At 38.1% G+C, this 23,405-nt stretch overlaps 1 protein-coding gene across 1 annotated transcript in view; it reads left to right on the top strand.

Annotated features, from left to right (window-relative positions):
- The window catches only part of TUT7 (terminal uridylyl transferase 7), a 66,581-nt gene that overhangs the window by 11,187 nt on the left and 31,989 nt on the right, over positions 1-23,405 (top strand). The window contains exons 6-10 of the mRNA XM_017859925.1: positions 659-747; positions 15,189-15,341; positions 18,158-18,338; positions 19,709-20,781; positions 21,184-21,334. Of these exons, the coding sequence (XP_017715414.1) occupies positions 659-747; positions 15,189-15,341; positions 18,158-18,338; positions 19,709-20,781; positions 21,184-21,334 (1,647 nt within the window). The remainder of the gene's footprint in view (positions 1-658; positions 748-15,188; positions 15,342-18,157; positions 18,339-19,708; positions 20,782-21,183; positions 21,335-23,405) is intronic.

Genomic DNA, 23,405 nt, shown 5'->3' with positions numbered 1-23,405 from the left:
CCGCCCGTCTCGGCCTCCCAAAGTGCTGGGATTACAGGCTTGAGCCACCGCGCCCGGCTGTAATTATTTTTCAAAGGTTTATCTATAGGGATTATGTTGTAGCAAATGCTTTTTGTTCATATTGAGAAATTAATATTAAATATGTCAAAAGATTATTTTTATTATTGTTTTAGTGAAATGTCTTTATAGTAAATTACACCTATGTGTGCATTCTAAAAGGTGAAAAGAAACGTTTGCGTTAGCTCTTGAATATACTATCAGGTTTATAAATTTAAACAAAGGCATTCTTTTTCAACTGGCACATTTTAAAAATTATTTTAAATAGTATTTTCTTCATAAAATGTGACATTTAGATAATAGTATTTTCTTCATAAAATACATGATAATGTAGCAATTTGACGTTTTACAACTGACATGAAGAGTGGCTGTTAAGCTAAATCATAGTTGATGCAGCTTTCCCTGTTAAATTCAGTGAAGAGCAAAGAGCTACCGATTCCTATCCTTTGTTTATGCTAGTCTTGAATACAAGTTTGCTTTTTTGTGTAATTTTAATTGATGCTTCTGTTTCTGAAATAGCAGTGTTTTGTTACAACTTTTGAGAAGTTCTACTGTATTTATGACATTTATTTATTTATTCATTTATTTGTTTATTTTTTAGATTGTTCCCTAAGATTATATGGGTCATCCTGTAGCAGATTGGGTTTCAAAAATTCGGATGTAAACATTGACATCCAATTTCCAGCCATTGTAAGTACAAAATGAAATGCTGGCATTTTCAGAGTGGTATGGAAATTCTTTCTTGCAAATGTAAACTATGAATATATTTTAGATATTTGAAGATATTTTAAGTGTAATGACAGCATCTGCTTGCCTTCAGTTTCAGAGCTTTTTTTTTTTAATACTCTGCAAATTATCATACTTATTTTAGTCTGTGGATCTTTTATACATCCAACACTGGTTTTTCAACCACGTGCACCTGATGGGGGTGTTTAGGTTCTGTTACTTAAAAAGAGTAAATTTTCTTGATAAAATCAACTTTCCAGTGGCAGAAAGGGAATTCAGATTTTAAACAGTATAGATATTTAAACATTTATGATCTGAAAGCTTAATTATCTCTGGAGTTTCCTCTTTTTGTATACCTATGTTATTAGAATAATTAGGCTTTTAAAGAATCACACCTAGCCTGGATTTCTGGTTTAAGCATGATTTAAAAGTATGTTGATGAGTTAGAATTTTAAAACTGGAGTGTAGCTGGACACGGCACAGTTCTGTATTCCCAGCTACTCTGGAGGTTGAGGCAGGAGGATCACGAGCCCAGGAGTTCAAAGGTGTAGTTAGCTGTGACTGCACTTGAGAATTGCATGAGCCTGGGCAGCATAGTGAGACCCTATCTCTTTAAAAAAAAAAAGAAAAGTAAAGAAAAAACCAGAAGGCACTTTAGTAGATTATCCGTTTCTCTACTGGTAGTTCCCACAGGCCTGTTTATAGATGATGTGTTTGCAGTTATTTGGGTTGCTTGTTAAAAGTCCATATTCTGAGCTGGGTGCAGTGGCTTAACCCTCTAATCCCAGCTACTCGGGAGGCTGAGGTCAGAGGATTACTTGAGCCCAGGAGTTCATGAACAGCCTGGCCAGCCCCACCTCTCTCAAAACAAAGTCCAGATTCTGGAGCCCCAGAGATTCTATTTTACAACCTCTTACTTCTTTCTATACCTGACTGCTATAGCTACCTGGTAAACTACCCAGTAGACTGTTTTTAAGCTTACATTCTGATCAGTGATTTACCAGCCATAGCAGTTACTTTATTTTGATCTGGTGTCATTAATTCATTTAGCAAATATTCACTAATCCCATTTGTATGGCAGACATACTAGGTTATAAAGGACAAAACAGAGATGGTTCCTCTTTATGGAACTCATCTAGTAAAGGAGATTAGTAATTACCTTGTAATTATAGTGAGAGCTGTGCAGGTAAAGGTTCAGGGATAGAAAATGACAAGGGCTGGGCAGAGATACAGCAGTCATGAAGGCCTCTTTGAAGAGGGAACATTTAAGCTGAGCTCTAAAAGATGAAAAGGAGCCTGCAGGAGAGGGGGAAACAGGGAGGAAAAGAGTTTCGGGCAGAGGGAGCAGCATTTGCAAATACCCGAAATCAATAAAGAACTTGGCATATTCAAGGAGCTAAAAGAAAGGTTGTGTAAGTGTGGTGAGGGGACCGAGAAAAAGAAGAGCAGGAGATGAGGATGGCAAGGTAGGCTGGGCTTGACTTGCAGAATTGTATAGACCGAGGTAATTAAAGAATTTGGTTTTGACCGAAGGGCAGTAAGAAGTCATTGAGAGTTGTAAGGATACAGTTGATGATTTTAAATGGTTCTGGTTCCAATGCAAAACAAGGATTTTAAAAAGAAATGCAAGACTGACTCCAGAACCAGTAAGCTATCTGTTGCAATGGTATTAGAGTGAGAGGTAATATTGTTAGTTTGACAAACTTCCAGCTACCACTTTGAGACTTGTTGAGAGGCAAATTACATCAATAATTAATCAGGAGTTAGTTGTGTAGTAGGTCTCTTGCCCACATTCATCTTCATTTGGTGTTGATCTGTCTGTCTTTGACTGACATATGCAAACAGCATAGTGAGCAATTACTTTGGTAGCAATGTGCATTTCTCATTTAGAAAGGAATTTGGGGAATTTCGGATGAGTCTTATATCAGTGAAGCAAAATCACTTAGGAATAATTTCATGTATTCATTGATTTATTTCCTAGATGTCTCAGCCAGATGTCCTCTTACTTGTTCAAGATTGTTTAAAGAACAGTGGTAAGGCCAAATTCCACATTTTAAAATTTTTATGTTTATAATTTGGATATATCCTATCTCTCAAACTTTGAAAATAGCAAGGCATGCTTTTAAAATTATTTTATGGGTAATATCCAAAGCAAAAGCAAAGCAAATGCCCATGAATTATTAACTAAAGTCCTGTTAGTAGTTCTACTATGCAGAATAACCATTTCATAAGTAAAGCTTTTAGCTTGATGACATCGTCACTATTTATAAAGATTAAATGAGTCCTAGATGTGACTAAGAAATGCAAAATATGTAAAATGTACTCTTGAGGGTAAAACTAAAGGATAATCTGTTTTTATCAATGATTAAAATCAATATTCTACCAACAGTGAATAGGTGTAACCCAACCCTGATTAATGAATCCGCAGTTGTGCCCATTTAGGTTTATCAGTTGTCTAATATAATGTCCAGCTTGGGGCTTTATGGCTTTTTGTGTTTTACATAGTCCTCATGAAACTGTGTCATCTCTTGAATTAGTCATCCCCATCTTCCTTGTTTTGGTTAAATTTTGTCTTCAATCAATACATATTTCGACACTGAATATTTTAGTAGCTTTTACAGCAACTTTGTTTTTAAATGTATTACCTTTATTTCTAATTGTTATCCATGTAACATTTGAATTTTCTGATCCGATGATGTAGTCACTTCTAATGAAACATTCACTTTACAAACTAAGGATTTTATATTAATGTGATAACTTGGTTTTTGAATATAATATTTTTTCCTTTTCAAGTTATTTCAGAGCATTATTTAGTAGTGGTCTTTCAAAAGACTCACAGCTAAGGGACAACTGGTACTTGTACTTTATCTGGTTCTGCTTTTAAACAAAGCTTTGATTAACCCACTTAATATTTTTTTTCTTCTTTCCTCAGACTCTTTTATTGATGTCGATGCAGACTTCCATGCTAGGGTGCCAGTGGTGGTGTGCAGAGAAAAGCAAAGGTCTCATTTCTTTAAGATGTTTATTTATTAACTATCAACTCACCAAAAGCACAAGTTCTTTACTACATCCAATTTTAAAATTATAAGCTTTTATTTGGTTATCACACATGGTTCCTACTAACATTCTCCCTATACTTTTGGCATTTGATATGAAGGGGAAAATCCTATTTTAAAAATATTAAAATGACTTAAAAGAAAAAATATAGGAAGGAAGCATTTCAGTCCATTTCAACTTGTTAAAAAACAGCCTTATTAAATGGTTACTTGCTGTAATCACCTGTATTTGCCATCCTTTTTAGCAGCATTTATGGCAGTGCTGAGTAACAGTGTGACCTCTCGGGTTTATCTCTCTCCCTCCCTCTGTTTGAAAGTATTACTGTCACTACTGTAAATGGGTGGTTTATGGGCTGTAATGATTGTTCATTAGGCACATTCCTCCAGCTCTTGGGAAAACACTTTTATTGTTACAGAGATGAATCATGCTCCCATTTGAAACATTTTATAATATTTTCCTTATTTGCATTTCCCCCAAAAAAATAATTATTAATATTTGAAAACAGCAATTAATGGACTGAACAAATAAATTTTTACTCAGAAAATAGCCACTGATATCTTTTTTGCCTAAAGCAAACTGTACTTTATTAAATGAGCCATAAAGATGTAGTAAGTTTTTTCACTTTTAAGCTTTTTCTTTTTGAAGGTATTATTATCCATGTAATATTAGTTGTTGCATTAAAAGACACTTTCAGGACTGTATAACACTTTTTTCTTTTTTCTTTCCATCCTCATCCGCTCATGCCTCATACAGTGGTTTCTGTGTAAAGTGGAGCGCAGGAAATGAAATGCTCTGTCTAACAACTAAAGACATTTAACTGCCCCTTGGAAAAACTAGAACCAAAGCTGGTTTCCTTTGGGGTGATTGCATTTAGCGTACTGGGCAAAGGTAGGTGAGTTCGTATGCAGTGAATATATCTCTAGCAGTATAGTGGTAAGCCAGTATCTTTAATTTTTACAATTAAATTTAATCTTCAGTGTATCAAATGCAAATTTATAGACATCAAAAGAGAAGGGCCATCTGATTTGTGCGAATAGAAACATGTACAGACAGAGATTCAGTGTTTCTAGTTCTCACTTAACGAGCTATTGCTCAAAAGATCAAAGATTTATAGGGCTTATTAAAATCAGATTTGGTGGTCAAATCTCAGAGGTAAGGGCCCATGGAACTTACATTTAAACTAGTTTACCACGAGGTGGGTTGTTAGGCAAAGGAAAGTTGAGCTAAAGCTTCTCAGTATTCAGTATCCATGATAACATACAGAAGCGACTGCCAAAATAGAAAGATACTCTGCTGCACATCTTGTTTACATTTCCATAATGCTTTTAAATATATTATCATTAAAATAACTCAACCAGAAGCTTTAACATTCTCCCAAATGTAAGGTTGAGCTCATGATTATAAGAAATGAGATTCTGTCGCCTTGCAACCTGCGGAAGTAGAGGTTGCCAGTGAGGCCGAGATTGCGCCACTGCACTCCACCCTGGGCTGACACGCCAAGACTCTGTCTCAAAAAAAAAAAAACAAATTTGAGATCTGTGTATGTGCTTTTAGCAGATAAAGCGAAGCTGTTAGCTGATTCAGGTATTATCAATGAACGTTAGATACTTCCTGTTTCGTTGGATCCTGGAAGATGAACAAAGATTTCCCACTCTGGTCACTGGGTAAGATTATAATTATAGATATGCCTATCGCTTTTTTAAAACCACGCACCTCGCTTCGATCACTAAGGGGTAGGAATGTCGGCTGTGGTTAGTTGTTATTTCCATTAGTGATGATGAGTTTGTCCACGGATTCTCCACCCAGCACAACCTTGTGACAAAGCATGCAATGCAACGACGTATGGGTTAGGGTAATGAGGACCATTCAATGGTTTACATTGTGCTAACTGAACAAATATTTTAATTCGTTAACAGTGTGTATGTGCTAACCAAAGGGATGAATGATTGACCATGCTATATCAAACAAATAAAATAGGACATAATATTTAGGGCCATCACAAGTGAGTATGCGTTAACAGATTAAATATTTGAAATTGAAAACTATCACTAAAACCAAATATGTGTTTCGTGCCAAATCGTATGAAGAAGTTGTGATATTTGGTATAACTGCCCCTATTTTCGTCTGAAGACCCTACCGTAAATCATGCCTAATAAACAAGATGAGGTTAAGTTTAGCCAATCGTGTAAATGACAAATTCATACAAAAAAGAAGCTTTAACTTTTTTCTCTTGTTTGTCGCTTTGCCTCAGTATAGATCGCCCTGAAGAAGGGGAGGCTCTGCCAGCCTTATGTGTTTGCGCCTGATGGCCATTTTCTTTCTTCAGCAGACGAAGGAACCCCCTTTTGCCTGCTATATCTAGGATTCAGGGTATCAAACACCTTTTTTTGCTTATATATCTGAACTGAATTTTATTACAGGGTCCACAATTAAATTCTGTACGTAATTTCAAACTCGTAGTACACACTAACCAGAACTGGATAAGGATTTATTTATTCTATAGTGTGAATACTCGTATACCTTTCCCTGCTGAAATACTAATGTGTTTGATTTCAGTATGCTGCCCCTGATAACCTGCATTAGTGATATTATTCGCGTTTTCTAGAACTGTCCAGAATCTCTTATTTTGAAATATGTGATGGTCCTGGGAGGACGAACAGAGACTGCCTGACCGCTGGTAAATTGTGGACCAAGTGGTACATTTCGTGGTTTTTTGGGTACGAGTTTTCTAAATTGTACTTTAATTTACATATCACCCCAGACAGACAGACTGGGTGGGAAGCATTTGGTACAACTGCTAACTTTACTTTCTGTTCTAATCTATTTCTACCCCCCCTAACCTGTTAAAAAAAAAAAAAAATACGGTACCGTATATTATTATTATAGTATATATATACACATACATATAACACATACATATATATATAAACATTGAGATTGCTACCTGTACCACAAGTTGCAGAACCTAATAGTCATCTCTTGAATAATATTTTAACATTATTTTTAAGATGAATTAGAATTCATGTGATCACTCTTTCTTTCTGGATAAATTAATGTTGAGTTGATTTGTTCAAATAAGATTTAAGAAGAGACCATCTGAAAGAGTCAAAATGATATTACCTCATCCTCTTAGAAACCTTATTTTTAATCCCTTGGTATTACCTTGATATACTTTTATGTGTAGAAAGACTCCCATTTTATAGAAGGACCCCTTAGTGAAAAGCTTACTTTGACACATTGGCTATTGTAACTACGTTTCTTAATGCACACAGGTTTCTCTCATCATTTAAGGAGTTCTTAACAATGGGTACACATCAAAAAATATATTTAAAGAGAATTTTTTCCTTATACTTAATAAGCTGAAATTAAGCAGGGACTTTTATCTACCAGGCCCTGGGAGTAAAGACTGAAGTAGAATAACTCACTTGTAAAACTATCCTGGCATAAGGGATTATTGCATGCTGTGTATCCTGGTAACCTAAAGGTAGTTCTCTTTGTGCCTGTAGTATTGAAATGAGAGAATTCAGAGCCATGAGAGGGTATCTCTACCAGACTACTGTCCTGGTAGAAAAAAGAGCAAGAGAACAAAGTCAACCCTTAGTTGATAAATAACTCTTTCCAGCACACCCAAGTAGGAATCTGTGACAGTCTTTGAAGTTTTCCTTTCACCTTGATCTAGGAGAGACAGAAATTTAGGATAGGATCAAATCAGTTGGACTCCTGCACCTAAAAAAACCCTGAAACAAGTTGGATAAGTTGCCTTACTCGCTACCGTCTTACTGAGTGAGATCTGCTTTTTCATGTGTCTTGATCTTCTGTAAGTAGTCATCTGTCATTAACATGAGAATGCAGGAAAAAGAAAAATCTCTTCTGGTGATGAGATTCTCCTAAGGATACCTCAGGGTAGTATGGATACCCTTTCCTATGGCCAGCATATTATTTCCTTGTCAGTGATACTGGAAACTCTCTAAAGTGATACTCAATTTGATTTTGATTGGATCATTTGTTTATTCATAATTTAATGACAAAAGCAGGTATGTGGTGATCAAACACTGGATTGAAATCGTTGGATCCGTTAAGGCACGCTACCACCTGAACCAAAATGATCCTGTCGTTTTCAGCATTTTAAACTAGTTGGGAAGTGAAGAGAAAGGAACTAATATTTATTAAGTATCTTTATGCTAGATATTTTACATACATTATTTCTGCAGAAAATCCAATGAGGTCCTCATAATTATGTACGTGAAAGTATCTAAAGGTTAATTCCTTCAAAATATTTAAAGCACTGTGTATACTAGTTATTGTAGTAGTCCCTGAAGTACAAAGATAGACAAGACCAAATTCCCTGTCAAGAAGTTTAGTGTATTGTGCATGTGTTTTCTGATCTGTCTTTTCACAGATCTTTTAGTCATTCTGTCCCAGCCTACCCAGATCTCTTCCATGTTGGAGACTCCAAGCCTCTCCAACCTTTATTCCCAATCAAAAATCCCATTTTATTGTCCTTAAATCTTGATATGATTGAGGTTAATCATAGTGAGTTGTGAATGAAGAATAATTTTATATTATACAAACCTAGTCCTTAGCAGGTATTCATACTTTAGAGATGCCAGATAATATAGTAGAAAAAAGGGTAATTTTCAGGTTTAACAGCACTGGGACTCATCTCCGTTTTGCCACTCACATCCTTGAGCAAGTTATTTAATCTCTGAGCCTCAGTGTCATACTGAACCTTAAATGAAATAATGAATGTAAAACTCCTGAAACAAGGAAGGAGAACAAATGTTATAGTCCTTTTCTTCTTCAGTAGAAAGTCAAGTTCTACTTATGGTGTGGAAGTGTGAACTCCTAATCAAGTGATCCTTCTGCAGATAACCACTATAAACTCTGGGCAAAACACAGAAACAACAGCATGAATATCCTGCAGGCTGAACAAATGCTAACAGGCTTTAGAGGGGAGTCAAAACTTGGAGCAAATGACCAACACAGAGTGAGTCTCCTGTTTTTCTGTAGCTCTACCCCTCAGGGCAGCTCTGATTTAAAACAAAAATCAGTCCTCTTCCTGGCCAGGTGAACCAGGGCCACCAGCAGATAAGGGGTACAGGAGGAGGAACTGAAAGGAAAGATAACAGAAGTGGAACCCTTAAAACCCTTAAAAAGAACCCTGAGTATAAAAACTCAGGATGTCTCTGGCCAACTCCTGAACCAGTTTAGTTTGGCATGAAAGGAACCCAGAAGTCGTCACTCTCATCCTCACAAGAAAAAAAAGACTGAACAAACAGAAAATCAACAGTCCTTTTTGGATCCATCAGATAGTTGATGTCATGGGCAAACCACTGCCCCCAAAATTAGAGAGCAGGGTAATACAGTGAAGCACAGCTTACCAGAGCAGAAGGCCAGGAGCGGAATCCTGCCACTGAAGCCAATACTAGGGTAGAAAAATTTTAAGTGTAATTGACAAATTTCCCAAGGCTCAGTTTGGACAAGCTTGAGGGTTAAAAATTTGTCCCATGCTTAGGAGGGCCTCCTCAGACTTTTGTGTGAGTTATACCTCCAGGAATCCCACTAAGTTCTGAGGGTAAAGACCTGAGAAAAATCTCCCAGTGCTTCTGGCAGGATGAGAGGAAAGGTAGCCATTTAGAAATAATGTCCAGAGCATTCTTTTATTATTGAAAGCCTGCCCTCCAGAGGTACTATTTCACTGAAGCCTAACCACCTTGGGTTTTACTAGCCAGGAAAAGGGAGGTACCTAACTCCACCCCTCTAGCCTTCCTTTCTCATCTAAGTAGGGGTGGTAGTAGGAGGACTGGGAAATACTTACGAAGGTCACAGTCTAGGGGCACAGGCTCACTAAAAGACTGAGACCTAATCTTAGGACTGTACAGTGTTTCCCTCTCCAGGAATCACAAGGTCTGAACTGCAAGGCTCAGACCTTTTGTAAGAAGTCTTTAGGGAAACACAAAGGCAACAAGGGAGACGAAACAAGGACACCAGAGGAAGTTGCAGCCACGACAGCTGCAGAAACAGTAAACATCCTAATTCCTAGCCAGATAAACAAAACCTCATCCTAAAAGCCTGTTTACCCAGTACATCATGTCCAGCTTTCAACAAAAAATTACAAAGCATGCTAAATGGCAAAAAGCACAGTTTGAAGAGACAGCATGTATCAGAACTTAACTTGGATATGACAGAAATGTTGAAATTGTCAGACCAGTAATTTAAAATAGTAATATGCTAAAAGCTGTAATGGAAAAAATGGACAACATGCAAGAATAAATGGGTAATATAAGCTGAGAAGTGAAAACTCTAAAAAGATTTAAAAGGAAATGCTAGAAATCCAAAAAATTGTAACAGAAATGAATAATGCCTTTGGTCTCATTAGTCGACTAGACATAGCCAGGAAAAATCAGTGAATTTGAAGTGATAGCAACAGAAAATTCTCAAACTGAAAAGTAGAGAGGAAAAAGGAGGAGAATACCTAAGAACTGGGTCAGTTAGTCAAGATTGAAACGTATGTATAATGGGAAGACCAGCAGGAGAAGAAAGAGAAAAAAGAACAGAAGAAATAGTTGAAGGACTAATGACTGAGAATTTTTCAAAATTTTAATGCCAGACTCCTAAACCAGGCCTGTGTGGGGCAGACTGAATATAGTTAGGAGCCAAGGTTTAAAGAACTGATCCAAGATCTGAGCCACAGTGTACTGGAGGTGGGATAATTTCCAGTTTGCCTAAACAAGTTAATCACCTGCTGCTAAAACAAAAACACTTTTTGGAGTAAAATAAATGATTCAAAATTTTAATAATATAATATTTACAATGTCTAAAATACAATCCAAAATTGCTAAAAAAGAGTCAAGAAAGTGAGACCTACTCTCAAAGGAGAAGAAAATGAACAAAGGCAAACTCCAAGATGACCCAGATGCAACCGTCAAAGACGTTAAAGCAGTTATTATAGCTATGCTTCATGACAGAGGAAATAATGCACTTGGAATAAATGAAGAGATAGGAAATGTCAGCTAGAGAAGTAGGAAATACTCAAAGAACCAAATGGAAATTTTGTCTGAGTGGACAAACAGAAAACACTCAAATGTTAGACCTAAAACTAGTGATATCAGTAATCACCTTAAATGTTGATAGACTAAATATCCCCACTGAGTAGATTACCAGAATTTGTTTATTTATTTTTAACTTTCAGGTTCAAGGTACACGTGCAGGCTTGTTATACAGGTAAACTCATGTCACGGGTTTGTTGGACAGATTATTTTATCACTCAGGTACTAAGCCTAGTTCCCAATAGTTTTTTTTTTTTTGCTCCTCTCCCTCCTTCTACCTTTAACCTTCAAGTAGGCCCCAGTGTCCATTGTTCCCTTCTTTGTGTCCATGAATTCTCATTATTTAGCTCCCATGTATAAGTGAGAACTTGTGATATTTAGTATTTGGTTTTTTGTTCCTGCGTTAGCTTGGTAAGGGTAATGGCCTCCAGCTCCATCCATGTTCCTGCAAAAGACATGATCTTGGTTTTTTTATGGCTGCATAGTATTCCACGGTGTATATGTACCATAGTTTCTTTATCCAGTATATCACTGATAGGCATTTAGGTTGATTCCACATCTTTGCTGTTGTGAATAGTGCTGCAGTCAACATTCGCACGCATGTGTCTTTATGGTAGAATGATTTCTATTTCTCTGGGTATATACTCAGAAATGGGATTCCTGGGTTGAATGGTAGTTCTGCTTTTAGCTCTTTGAGGAAAGTGTTTCCTTTTTGCCACAACCTTGCCAGCATCTGTTTTTTTTTTTTTTTACTTTTTAATAGTAGCCATTCTGACTGGTGTGAGATGATATCTCATTGTGGTTTTGATTTGTGTTTCTGTAATGATTGGTGATGTTGAGCTTTTTGCATATGCTTGTTGGCCGCATGTGTGTCTTCTTCAGAAAAGCGTCTGCTCATGCCCTTAGTGCAAACTTTTTAAAGGGGTTGTTTCTTTTTTCCTTGTAAATTTGTTAAGTTCTTTATAGATGCTGGATATTAGACCTTTGATGTATGGTGTGCAAAAATTGTCTCCCATTCTGTAGGTTATCTGTTTGCTCTGTTGACAGGGCTGTGCAAAAGTTCTTCATTTTAACTAGATCCCTTTCGGAATGAATTTTAAAAGCAAGACTATATTCTGTCTGGAAGAAATAAATTAAAATGTAAAGACTTATAGGTTAAAAGTAAATGGATGGCAAAAGATATAAGTTGTAACCAAACGAGAGAGGCTGTGTTAATATCAGGTGAGATGGATTTCAAGCGAACAAAACATGCCAAAGACAAAAGGGACATTTTATTAGGGTAGGGTCAATTCATTGGGAAGACCAAACAGTCGTAAATGTTTGCACCTAAGAGAGCACCAAAATACATGAAGTAAAAACTGGTGGAATCTATTCTACCATGAGACGAGGAGACTTTAACAGCCTTCATCAACTGACTGTGTTAGCTAAACAAAAAATCAGTATAGGCAGTATAAACTGATAGACAATACCGACTGCCTTGACCTAATTGATATTGATAAAATACTACACCCAAAAACTGGATAATACATATTTTTTTCAAGTCCATATGGTACATTCATCAAGGTAGACTACATGCTGGTTCTTTTTGTTTTTTTGATTTAAGAAACAAGATTCCACTGTGTTGCCCAGGCTGGTCTCAAATTCCTGGGCTCAAGTGATCCTTCTGTCTTGGCCTCCCAGAGGAAGGCCTATGCTGGTTCTTAAAATAAGTCATAGTACATTTGAAAGGATTCCATAGATTAAGGAGGAATTCAAGTGGGAAATTATAACATATTTTGAACTAAATAATAATAAAAATATAAGATATCTTAGCTTGGCATAGTGGCACACACCCTAGTCCCAGCTACTCAGGAGGCTGAGGTGAGAGGATTGCTTGAGCCCAGGAGGTCAAGGCTGCAGTGAGCTATGATCACACCACTGCACTCCAGTCTAGACAACAGAGCAAGACCCCATCTCAAAAAAAAAAAAAAAAAAATGCAAGATATATAAAATTTGTCAGATGCAGCTAAAATAGTGTGCATAGGGCAAGTTTTAGATTTAAATGCTTAAATTCAAAAAGGAAGGTCTTCAGTGACCTAAAGGTCCACCTCAAAAGCTGGAAACCAAACTGGGTCAAAGACCTAAATGTAAAAGTTAAAACTCTGAAACTCCCAGAAGAAAACCTGGGGAAAAACCTTTTCAGAAAGGATTTCTTAAAATACTACAAGCATAAACCATATCAATAAAGAAGAACATTAAGAAATTAAACTTTATCGAATTCTAAAACTGCAGCTCTTCAGAAAACATCACTAAATAAATAAAAGGCAAGCTACCCAGTTGAGAAAAATCTTGAATACATACATCCAACCAAGAAACAATCACTATGCCTAATATTTTCAAAGTGTTTTCTGTGGAAGACTAGTTCAGTCTGTCAACAAATCTTTACTGAGCAGTTACCATGGCCAGGCACTAACAATTCTGGGGGTTACTGTTAAAAGTGGTGAACGGGGCCAGGCATGGTGGCTCATGCCTGTAATCCCAGCACTTTGGGAGGCCAAGGCGGGTGGATCACCTGAGGTCAGGAGTTCGAGACCAGCCTGGCCAACATGGTGAAACCCCATCTCTAAAAAAGAGATTTATATATCTCTAAAAAAATATATAAGAATTAGCCAGGCATGGTGGCAGGCACCTGTAATCCCAGCTACTTGGGAGGCTGAGGCAGGAGAATTGCTTCAACCCAGGAGGTAGAGGTTGCAGTGAGCCAAGATCGTGCCACTGCACTCCAGCCTGGGCGACAGAGTGAGACTCTGCCTCAGGAAAAAAAAAGGAAGTGGTGAACAAAACATAATCCTTGCCTTTGAATTTATACATCCACTGGGGGCAAGAGACTAATAAATGTATATGCAGTGGTGGTACTTTCTCTGAGGAAAAATAAACCAGGGTAAGGAGGACAGAGAATGATAAATGTGGAGCTCCTTAGAGAAAATGTTTGAGCAGAGCTGAATCAAGTGAGGAAGAATGAGTCATACTCTCTGTCACTTTGTTAGGGGGAAGAGCATTTTAAGCAGAGGGAATACCAGGTGTCATCTCTGAGTCAAGAAGATAGAAGAATCAGAGAAGTAGAAAAGGGCCAGGTTACTCAGGCCCTGGAAAGGAATGCATGAGTGATTAGAAGGATCACTCTTCTAAACCAATGAAGTAGCCCATTTGGTATAAAAATACATTTGGGAAATGTGATGTCACATCCATACTCCATCCCATATTATTTTGTTCATTAAACTGTTTTTTGTTTGTTGTTTGTTTTTTGTTTTTGTTTTGAGATGGAGTTTCGCTCTTGTTGCCCAGGCTGGAGTGCAATGGCACCATTTCAGCTCACCACAACCTCTGCCTCCCAAGTTCAAGTGATTCTCCTGCCTCAGCCTCCCGAGTAGCTGGGATTACAGGCATGCACCACCACGCCCAGCTAATCTTGTATATTTAGTAGAGATGGGATTTCTCCATGTTGGTCAGGCTGATCTCGAACTCCCAACCTCAGGTGATCCGCCCACTTCGGCCTCCCAAAGTGCTAGGATTACAGGCGTGAGCCACCACACCTGGCCTGTTCATTAACCTGTTTTAAAGGCTGTGATGAATCCCATCATACAATGAAGAAACCTGTTCAGCTCTGTTTGACATTCCACGAGCTTTTTCAGCCGGACCATTTTCTTTTGCATTAACATTCATTAATAGCACATAAAATTTACATTGAAAATGTCCAGCATAACCAGAATTAATAGTATTTAAAATTATTTTCTAATTAACTGGATCTAGTTCTTGTAATTTTCATTTTCTAGCAATATGGTTGTATTTATTAAGCAGTTACTGTGTGCTGTATGCTACAAGCAGATACGTCTGAGTGCCTTATGGTCATTCTTTAAATATCATAACCATCCCATGAAGGAAGTCCTAGTGTTACCCTTTTTAAAGGAACCTGAGGCCTACAGAGAGTAAGTACCTTACCCAAGATCGTACAGCTAGTATATGAAGGAGCTGAGATTTGGGACCAGGCAGTTTTACTTCAGAACCCATGACATCAGCCACTAGGCCATTTTGCCTACTCTTAGAATATTTACTGAGGAATTATTTCACAAAGTCACCATTCCTTTAGCAAATCAAAGCCTTGTTTTTTACTTTTAAAAATATTTTTAAATGTATAGATGCTAATTATATCTTTTGTATTTTTGAGGAGCTCTGAGTATTTTTTTTATTCCAAGATTAGTAGGCTATGTTTGATATAAAATTATTTCTATCTTATTTTAGCATGTGTCTAATTTTTCCTAGATTGAAGGATTCTCATTAAGCAAACTGGGGAATTTCAACCTTAAAGACATTGAAACAGATGTTGTGATCTGGGAATATACGGACAGTGCTGCAGAGGATACAGACACAGCCAAAGAAGAGGCATCGAGAGAAATGCCCATTAAAAGGGGACAGGTCTGTTCTCGTTTGTTTCTAGTTGTCAATTTCAATTGCCAATTGTGAAGTTTGTGGATTAGTCAGCCTTGTCTTCTTTCCTTAACTATCTTAACTATTTCATGGCTCTTTCGTTTGCCAGTCTATTTAGTACCTTGAATCAACAAGTAATGAGAAAAGGTTTAAAAAAAAGTTAGATCACTAAATCCACAGTTACTTATGTAGTTTCTTTGTGCCGGGTCCTTTGAAAGAGACTCAAAATTCAAAGGTAAATCCGTATCTATCCACAAAGAGCTTAGTCTTAGGTGGTATTATGAGGTTTAAATGTATGAAAGGTTAACTAGTTTTCAGTTACTAAAATTACAACGAATGCATATATGATTTAATGTACTGGTCCCATACTGTTGGGGGTGGGCAAGGGAATTTATGCACAAGAAAAGAATAGCCATTAGAATTTCAAACAAAAGTCTCTGCAATGTCATGATCCTAGTAATAAAATAAGATTCTCTCCCAATAGGTGAAAGACCCCTGATCTTCCCATTACCTTTTGGGGTAAATTGACAGTAATATCCACAAAATTCTTGGATTCGAATCCCAGCTCTATACAAACAAGTCATGTCACTCCTCCAGTTCATGTTTTACTCATGCCTAAAATGAGGAGTTAGTGGTGAATCAGATTTTCCAGTTGTGTTTTCTAGAATCCTTGAATACTGGGAGGAGGAGGAGAGTGGTGGTTCCACCCTACCCCTGCTGCCACCGGAACCACTTTTATCTGTTTCTTATTTGGAGTCTCTGTAGTGGAGAAGAGTATAGGCTGTGGAGCCAGAATATGTGAATTTGTATCCCAGCTCTCCCACTTCCCAGCTGTGTGTCCTTGGGCAAGTGACTTAGCCTTTCTGTGCACCAGTTTCCTCCCTACTCATGGGGATAATATTGGTACCCTCTCATAGGGTTACTTACAGAATGCTTAACTCAGTGCCAAGCATGTGGTGAGCACTCAGTAAATGTTAGCTGCTATTCTTACTTTATTTGAAAAAGAAAATGTTCTCTGCTTTAAAGAAAACCAGTTTAAGTTCCTGTAGTCTAGCTATTTCAAAGGTCTCTCCAGTTTCATGTTACGGTATTATCGAGTCATTTCAGTGAGATGCTTAAAAATCCTTTTTAATGCTGCTATGGATAAAGAGGTAAAATGGAATAATGCTTAAAATTTCTGGGGGGTTTATTTGTGTCCTCAAACTGTAGTGTTTGGGACCTAAACAACTTCCATTTTTAATCAGTTCTGCCTTGTAAAACCACCAGATGACTTTATATTACTTGACAGAACCTTTGTGGTTGAGAAAAATATACCACTGGTTTGAAGTTTAATAAAGTATGATTGGAGACAAATTTGTGCACCTTGGAGGAAATTACTTTTCTTCAGTGTGAATTGTAGGAAAAGTTATTGCTGTAAATCCATTTAATGCTTTATTTTACATTTTATGTTATTTGGAAAGATTAATCATGCTGCCACTTCTGAAATAAAGTGAGCTCCAGACACTATGGGGTTGCATATGGTGTGCACTGTACTGAGATCAGGAGACATTGAGACATTGTTCTCATTCGGCCGCTACCGGGCAGTGCAACCTTCTGACAAGCCATGGGCACTCGTGGGGCTTCAGTTCCTTCTCTTGTCATATACAGGAGTTGAACTAGATTACCTCTTAAGAGCATCTTACAGTTGTGACATTGTGTTTCAGTGATATATGGATTTCTTGTACTTAAAAAGGCTATACCTACGTGAAAAAATACAGAGAGCAACCAAGTCTGCCAGATGCTTTCCCTTGTTTCTGATTTAATCCTCATAACTATCCTGTGTTATAGGTGGTATCATCCCTACTCTGCAGATAATGATAGCGACCATTTTTTGAACACTGTGTGCCAGGCACTGTGCTAAGCACTTTACAGACACTATCTCACTCAGTCCTCCCAACAACCCTATGAGGTGGGTACTGTTATCCCCATTTTTCAGATGAGGAAACCCAGGCTTAGACAGATTATAGACCTTGACCCGGATCATACACGGCTAGTACATGGCAGAGTTTGGATTTCAAATCTCAGCTTGTCCCAATCCAAAGCCAGTTCTCTTAGCCACTGTGTTGTGCTACCAGTCTGAGAATGAAAAAGCTAAGTCACAGAGCAATTAAGAGATATGACGTGGCAGAATCTCTATTTGGGCCCATATTTTCCCCTATCCTAAGTAATATGTACTTTCTAATATATTACATCACAGTTATGTTCCAACTTGTCAGAAGTCTGTAACTGTAAAACCAGTGTCAATTTCTGATGGCAAGAGTTATTTGACTTTAAAAATCAGTTGCCACTGACAGAGTCAGTGTGCTTATGTAGCTTCTCAGGGCAGTGAGAGGAGTGTTTTTCCTTTTTCTCTATGCCTTTAGCTACTGTCCATTTTTGTGTGTCTGTGACTATAAAGGTGCCTCCAGCAGCAGTAACAGGAAGAGTTCAGTGCTGAGAATATTAGCAACCTATGCACAGTCCTCTCCACCTGTTATTAACAGTTCAAAATTAGGAGTGCTGTCTGGTTAAATAAAACCCATCTTGTCTATTCCTGTGATAATGACTGGATTATAGCATACTCTAATCCTAATAATGCAGTGAAGTAATGCTGTTTTACCACAAACAAAATAGAAGTTAGGATTGATTTATCTAGATGAATTGTCAGGCTTATATCTTTGTTAAGGTTTTCCAGATTTTTAAAATTTGATACTTGAATGATCTTTAATTTTCCAGATTGTACTTGCATCTGAAATAACCTGTATGTTTCTCTTTGCTATTAATAGGTGTCATTAATATTGGATATGAAACACCAGCCTTCAGTACCAGTTGGGCAGCTCTGGGTGGAATTGCTGCGATTCTATGCTTTAGAATTTAATGTGGCTGATTTAGTGATAAGTATTCGTGTCAAAGAATTGGTATCTCGGGAATTGAAGGATTGGCCCAAAAAGCGCATTGCCATTGAAGGTATCTCAAAATGTTTATCTTATTCCCCCCGACTCTTTTTTTTAAAGGGACCAGTCTAACAGCATGCTTTTTATTTCAGTCTCTTTTCAGCTCCCACAAGTAAGGTAGGCCTGCCCTCAAAGGGAAATAAATAGTTAGAATCTTGCATGTGTTACTGTGGGTCATTTCAAGGAATCAAACTGTTTTCACCCTGGGTTTTTAAAGTATAAACAACTTGAATAATGGCTGGCAGAGTCCTTGCTTTCTTTGTAGATTGCTTAACCACTTAAATGCCTAAAGTGTGTTTTTCACAGTGATGTGTAAATCCCCCTTTCCTCTTTACCATTCTCACCTCTAGATTTTTTAATTCAGTCCATTTGTGGATTGTTGAAGTTGTTTACTTTTGCAAAGGTGAGGACAATACTTTTTCTCGTCAAAAATGTCATTCTCCATTGGATTCCTCTCCAGTAGAGAGAATGAGTAGTTATTTTGACATATCTATAGTAACATTTAGAACTTACTCATAAAACACATTTTAGTGAAGGCTCATTTAACTGAAATCACTTTATCAAAGACACACTGATGTGCCCTGTAGATACCATTAAATGAACTAGCTCTTCTCAGCTTTGCAAAGTCAGGAGGTTGAAACCCCTCTAGAAATCTTAATTCTCCTCCTTTAAATAATTTAAAGAACCTCCTAAATGGAATTCTCTTATTTTTGCTTGATTTTTTTTCAAGCTTTATGTTGCATAAGAGGGTTTTTTGCATTTTGCATAAATTCTGTGTGCAGTCATGGGGATCTCACATTTTTAAACCCTCCCCTGCAGTTTCTGTGGCTCAGCTCTTCTGGCCAATTGCCTAACCTGCTGGAGTTCTAGGGGAGGAGAAAAGATTGAGAGAAGTGGTGTCTCCTCCTGGTGCCTCCCTCTCGCCCCTGAAATTCAGTCCAGCCAATTCAGTGATGGGGCTTCCCAGGGCAGAAGAGTGGAGGTAAGCTCGATAAACCGCAGGGCCTGACTGAGTGGGGAGGCAGAGCACTCAGCAGCAGAGCCTTGTGGGAAGCTCTTCCTTCCCAAGGGCCTGAGAGCCACGCTGATAACATCTTTTCTACCTCCACAGTCACAGAGCACAGTAGGGAGAAGGGGTACTAGTTCTGAACAGAATGGCTTCCCTTCATAGAGCAGATGTTTCAGAAAATATTGCTTTTTGTTCTTAAACTCTATTTTCTTACTCCCCATCCCCAGTTTTTTTTTTTTTAAGCCTGTAAAATACAAGATAAATTTTACTGTTGTTTGTTGTCTGTTTTTATCTGCAGCAGGCTAAGTTTTAAAACATGAAATACAGTAGTATATGAAGAGATGGATTTTTTCTTTTTTTTTTTTTTATTACAGATCCCTACTCTGTTAAAAGAAATGTGGCAAGAACCCTAAATAGTCAACCTGTGTTTGAATATATACTTCACTGTTTAAGGACAACATACAAGTATTTTGCTCTTCCACACAAAGTTACAAAATCCAGCCTTCCAAAGCCTCTGAATGCAGTTACATGTGTTTCAGAAGTCATAAATCATGATCCAGATGTGCAAACAAAAGATGATAAGCTTAAAAACTCAGTTTTGGCTCAAGGTCCTGGTGCTACCAGTTCAGCTGCAAATACCTGTAAGGTACAGCTACTTACTCTTAAAGAGACTGCTGAAAGCTTTGGAAGTCCACCAACAGAAGAAATGGGAAATGAACACATCAGGGTCCACCCTGAAGACTCAGACTGTATCCGAGCAGATGTTAACTATGATGATTACAAGGATGATAAAGTACACCATCAAGAAACAGGAAGGAAAAACGAGAAAGAGAAAGTTGGTAGGAAGGGCAAGCATCTGTTGGCTGTTGATCAGAAACGTGGAGAGCATGTTGTCTGTGGCAGCACACATAATAATGAGTCAGAGATCTCTTTGGATTTGGAAGGCTTCCAAAATCCTACAGCCAAAGAGTGTGAGGGACTTGCTACTTTAGATAACAAGGCTGATCTTGATGGAGAAATTGTAGAAGGTACTGAGGAACTAGAAGGCTCTCTAAACCACTTTACCCACTCAGTACAGGGCCAGATTTCAGAAATGATTCCCTCTGATGAAGAGGAGGAGGAAGACGAAGAAGAGGAGGAGGAAGAAGAACCTAGACTCACCGTTAACCAAAGGGAAGATGAAGATGGCATGGCTAATGAAGATGAATTAGACAACACCTACACGGGATCAGGGGATGAGGATGCCCTATCTGAAGAGGATGATGAGTTAGGCGACCCTGCTAAATATGAAGACGTGAAAGAATGTGGAAAACATGTAGAAGGAGCTCTCCTAGTGGAACTTAATAAAATAAGTCTTAAGGAAGAAAATGTATGTGAAGAAAATTCACCTGTGGATCAGTCTGATTTTTTTTATGAATTCAGTAAACTTATCTTCACCAAAGGAAAGGTAATCAGTACCACCACTAGTCATATATGGAACTAGGAGACTTTAAGGAATTTGAATGCATTTAATTTCAATTTTTATATACTAGGTGTTTTTCTATTTTGGTAGTGTTTAACAGGTTGGCCTTTCATTCTGATATGACTGCTCGCTCTCCTTTCCTCCTTAAGACTCATGAGAATTAGCAGAGGAAGGGAATGCTATTAGTAGTGAAAATAACTACCTCGTTCTCCTAATGATACCATAGGATGTCCCCAACTCTCAGATCATTTGAGTGGACACATGTTACATTTTCATTTCCTTTGGAAAGTGAATAGGAGACTTATGTACTTTTAAAACATGATTCCAGACTCCTTTATTTGGCAAATAAAGTGTTAAGTCTTGTTTTGCTTTGCCATATTCCTGCAGTCTCCTACGGTAGTGTGCAGTTTATGCAAACGAGAGGGTCATCTAAAGAAGGACTGTCCTGAAGACTTCAAAAGAATCCAGCTAGAACCTCTGCCACCGTTAACACCCAAGTTTTTAAATATCTTAGATCAAGTCTGTATCCAGTGTTATAGTAAGTTATTCACATTTCTTTTGATTTGTCAAAATATTAAATTGACATTTACTCGAGTCTTTAGAATCACTATCCTATTTAGGTCTCTAAACATTAATAGGGAACAAGTCTATTCCATTCTCCATTGTATCCACAAGTGTTCCATGTCATGTCTGTTCTGTTTGGGACATGCAATAATTGTCAAAGAAAGATGAGGAAAGATGCAGGGAGGATCTTTTTTATTTTTTATTTTTTTAATTTTTTGAGACAGGATCTCACTCTCTCACCCAGACTGGAGTGTAGCAGAGCAGTCATGAGTCACTGCAGCCTCGACCTCCCAGACTAAAGCGATCCTCTCACCTCAGCCTCCCAAGTAGCTGAGAGCACAGATGCATGCCACTATGCCTGACTAATGTTTTCATTATTTGTAGAGACACAGTTTCCCTGTGTTACCCAGGCTAGTCTTGAACTCCTGGGCTCAAGCAAGTGGAGGATCTTTTATTTTTCTTTTAATGTCAAGTGTCTTCTGTATTTTCTTTTATTAACAGCATAGTTGTTGCATCAAGATACATAGCAATCACAGCAGGTTTCTTTTTTTGGAGGGTGATAGGGAGACAGGGTCTTGCTCTGTCCACCAGACTGGAATGCTGTGGTGTGATATCAGCTCTCCACAGCCTCTAACTCCTGGGTTCAAGCAATTCTTCTGCCTCAGCCACCCAAGTAGCTGGTATTACAGGCGTGCATCACCACACCCAGCTCATTCTTACACTTTTTGTAGATACAGGGTTTCACCATGTTGGTCAGGCTGGTCTCAAACTCCTGACCTCAAGTGATTCACACAGCTCCGTCTCCCAAAGAGCTAGGATTACAGACTTGAGCCATGGCACCCGACCAGCAGGTTTCTCTTTAAAGCTTAGTATTAAATATTAAATATCTTTCCCCATTTAAATTTTCCATTACTCTGCCAAGAAAAAAATTTTTTTTTTTTTTTGTTTTGAGACAAAGTCTAGCCCTGTCACCCAGGCTGGAGTGCAGTGGTGCGATCTCAGCTCACTGCAGCCTCCGCCTCCTGGGTTCAAGCAGTTCTCCTGCCTCAACCTCCTGAGTAGCTGGGATTACAGTCGTGCACCACCATGCCCGGCTAATTTTTTTTTTTTTTTCTTTTTTTTAAGTAGAGATAGTGTTTCACCATATTGGCTAGGCAGGTCTCAAACTCCTGACCTCCAGTAATCCGCTCGCCTCGACCTCCCAAAGTGCTGGGATTACAGGCGTGAGCCACTGCGCCCGGCCAAAGTTTAAAATTCAAGTTACTTGAAGCCTGGACACACTTCCCTGGCTAGCTGGGCTGTGTAAAGGTTGGTGGCATTATTCCTCCTGCTGTGTAAGCAGATCCAGGCCCCAGAAAGAAGGGACCAGGTTCTATAATAGTTTTTGAAAAGTTTGCTACAAAAATGGATGGCCTGTTATAAGCCAGGATACAAAGTAAGGATGAGGATAAGGGAGAGACATTTTCTGAAGAGTCTCAGTTCATAATTTACCCAAAATGGTTGGAAGAGAGGGTAGAATCTCAATATGAATTTCAAAATACTGTCTCTGTGAGGGGCCAGAAGTTGCCTTGCTGAGGATCTTTGTAGGTCTTAAAATAAGAGTACTAGCATTTCCCAACTGGCATCCTTTGAAATGTTTTTCTAGATGCAGTGAATAATATTTCATCACCAGAAGTATACCCAGCCCAAGTAGGGAATAATGCTACACACTCCCTTCTCTCTTGGGGACGGTCGATCTCCTTTAGAGATTTCCAGGACACATTAGCATAATGAAGGTATCTGAGAAATATTATTTCTAAAATTTGAACATAGAATACTTTTTGAGTAACACTAATTAATAGCCTACATAACAGCCCTTTAAGGAACATGAGTTTGGGGAAGCATTGGTGTAGAGAGGCTTAAAGTTTTACAAAAAGAAAACATTTAAAGGAGAGATGTTCAGCTGCTTAAAATGAAGGAGCTTGTTTCACATGGCTTCATCATAAGGTGTTCACCTGTGCCAGAAGACACGTGTTCTTAACCAGTGCTTTTTTTTTTTTTTTTTT

This window comes from Rhinopithecus bieti, unplaced genomic scaffold (assembly GCF_001698545.2).
Source record: "Rhinopithecus bieti isolate Rb0 unplaced genomic scaffold, ASM169854v2 scaffold_51345, whole genome shotgun sequence".
Taxonomy (NCBI): domain Eukaryota; kingdom Metazoa; phylum Chordata; class Mammalia; order Primates; family Cercopithecidae; genus Rhinopithecus; species Rhinopithecus bieti.
This window is presented reverse-complemented; position numbering and strand designations above follow the sequence as displayed.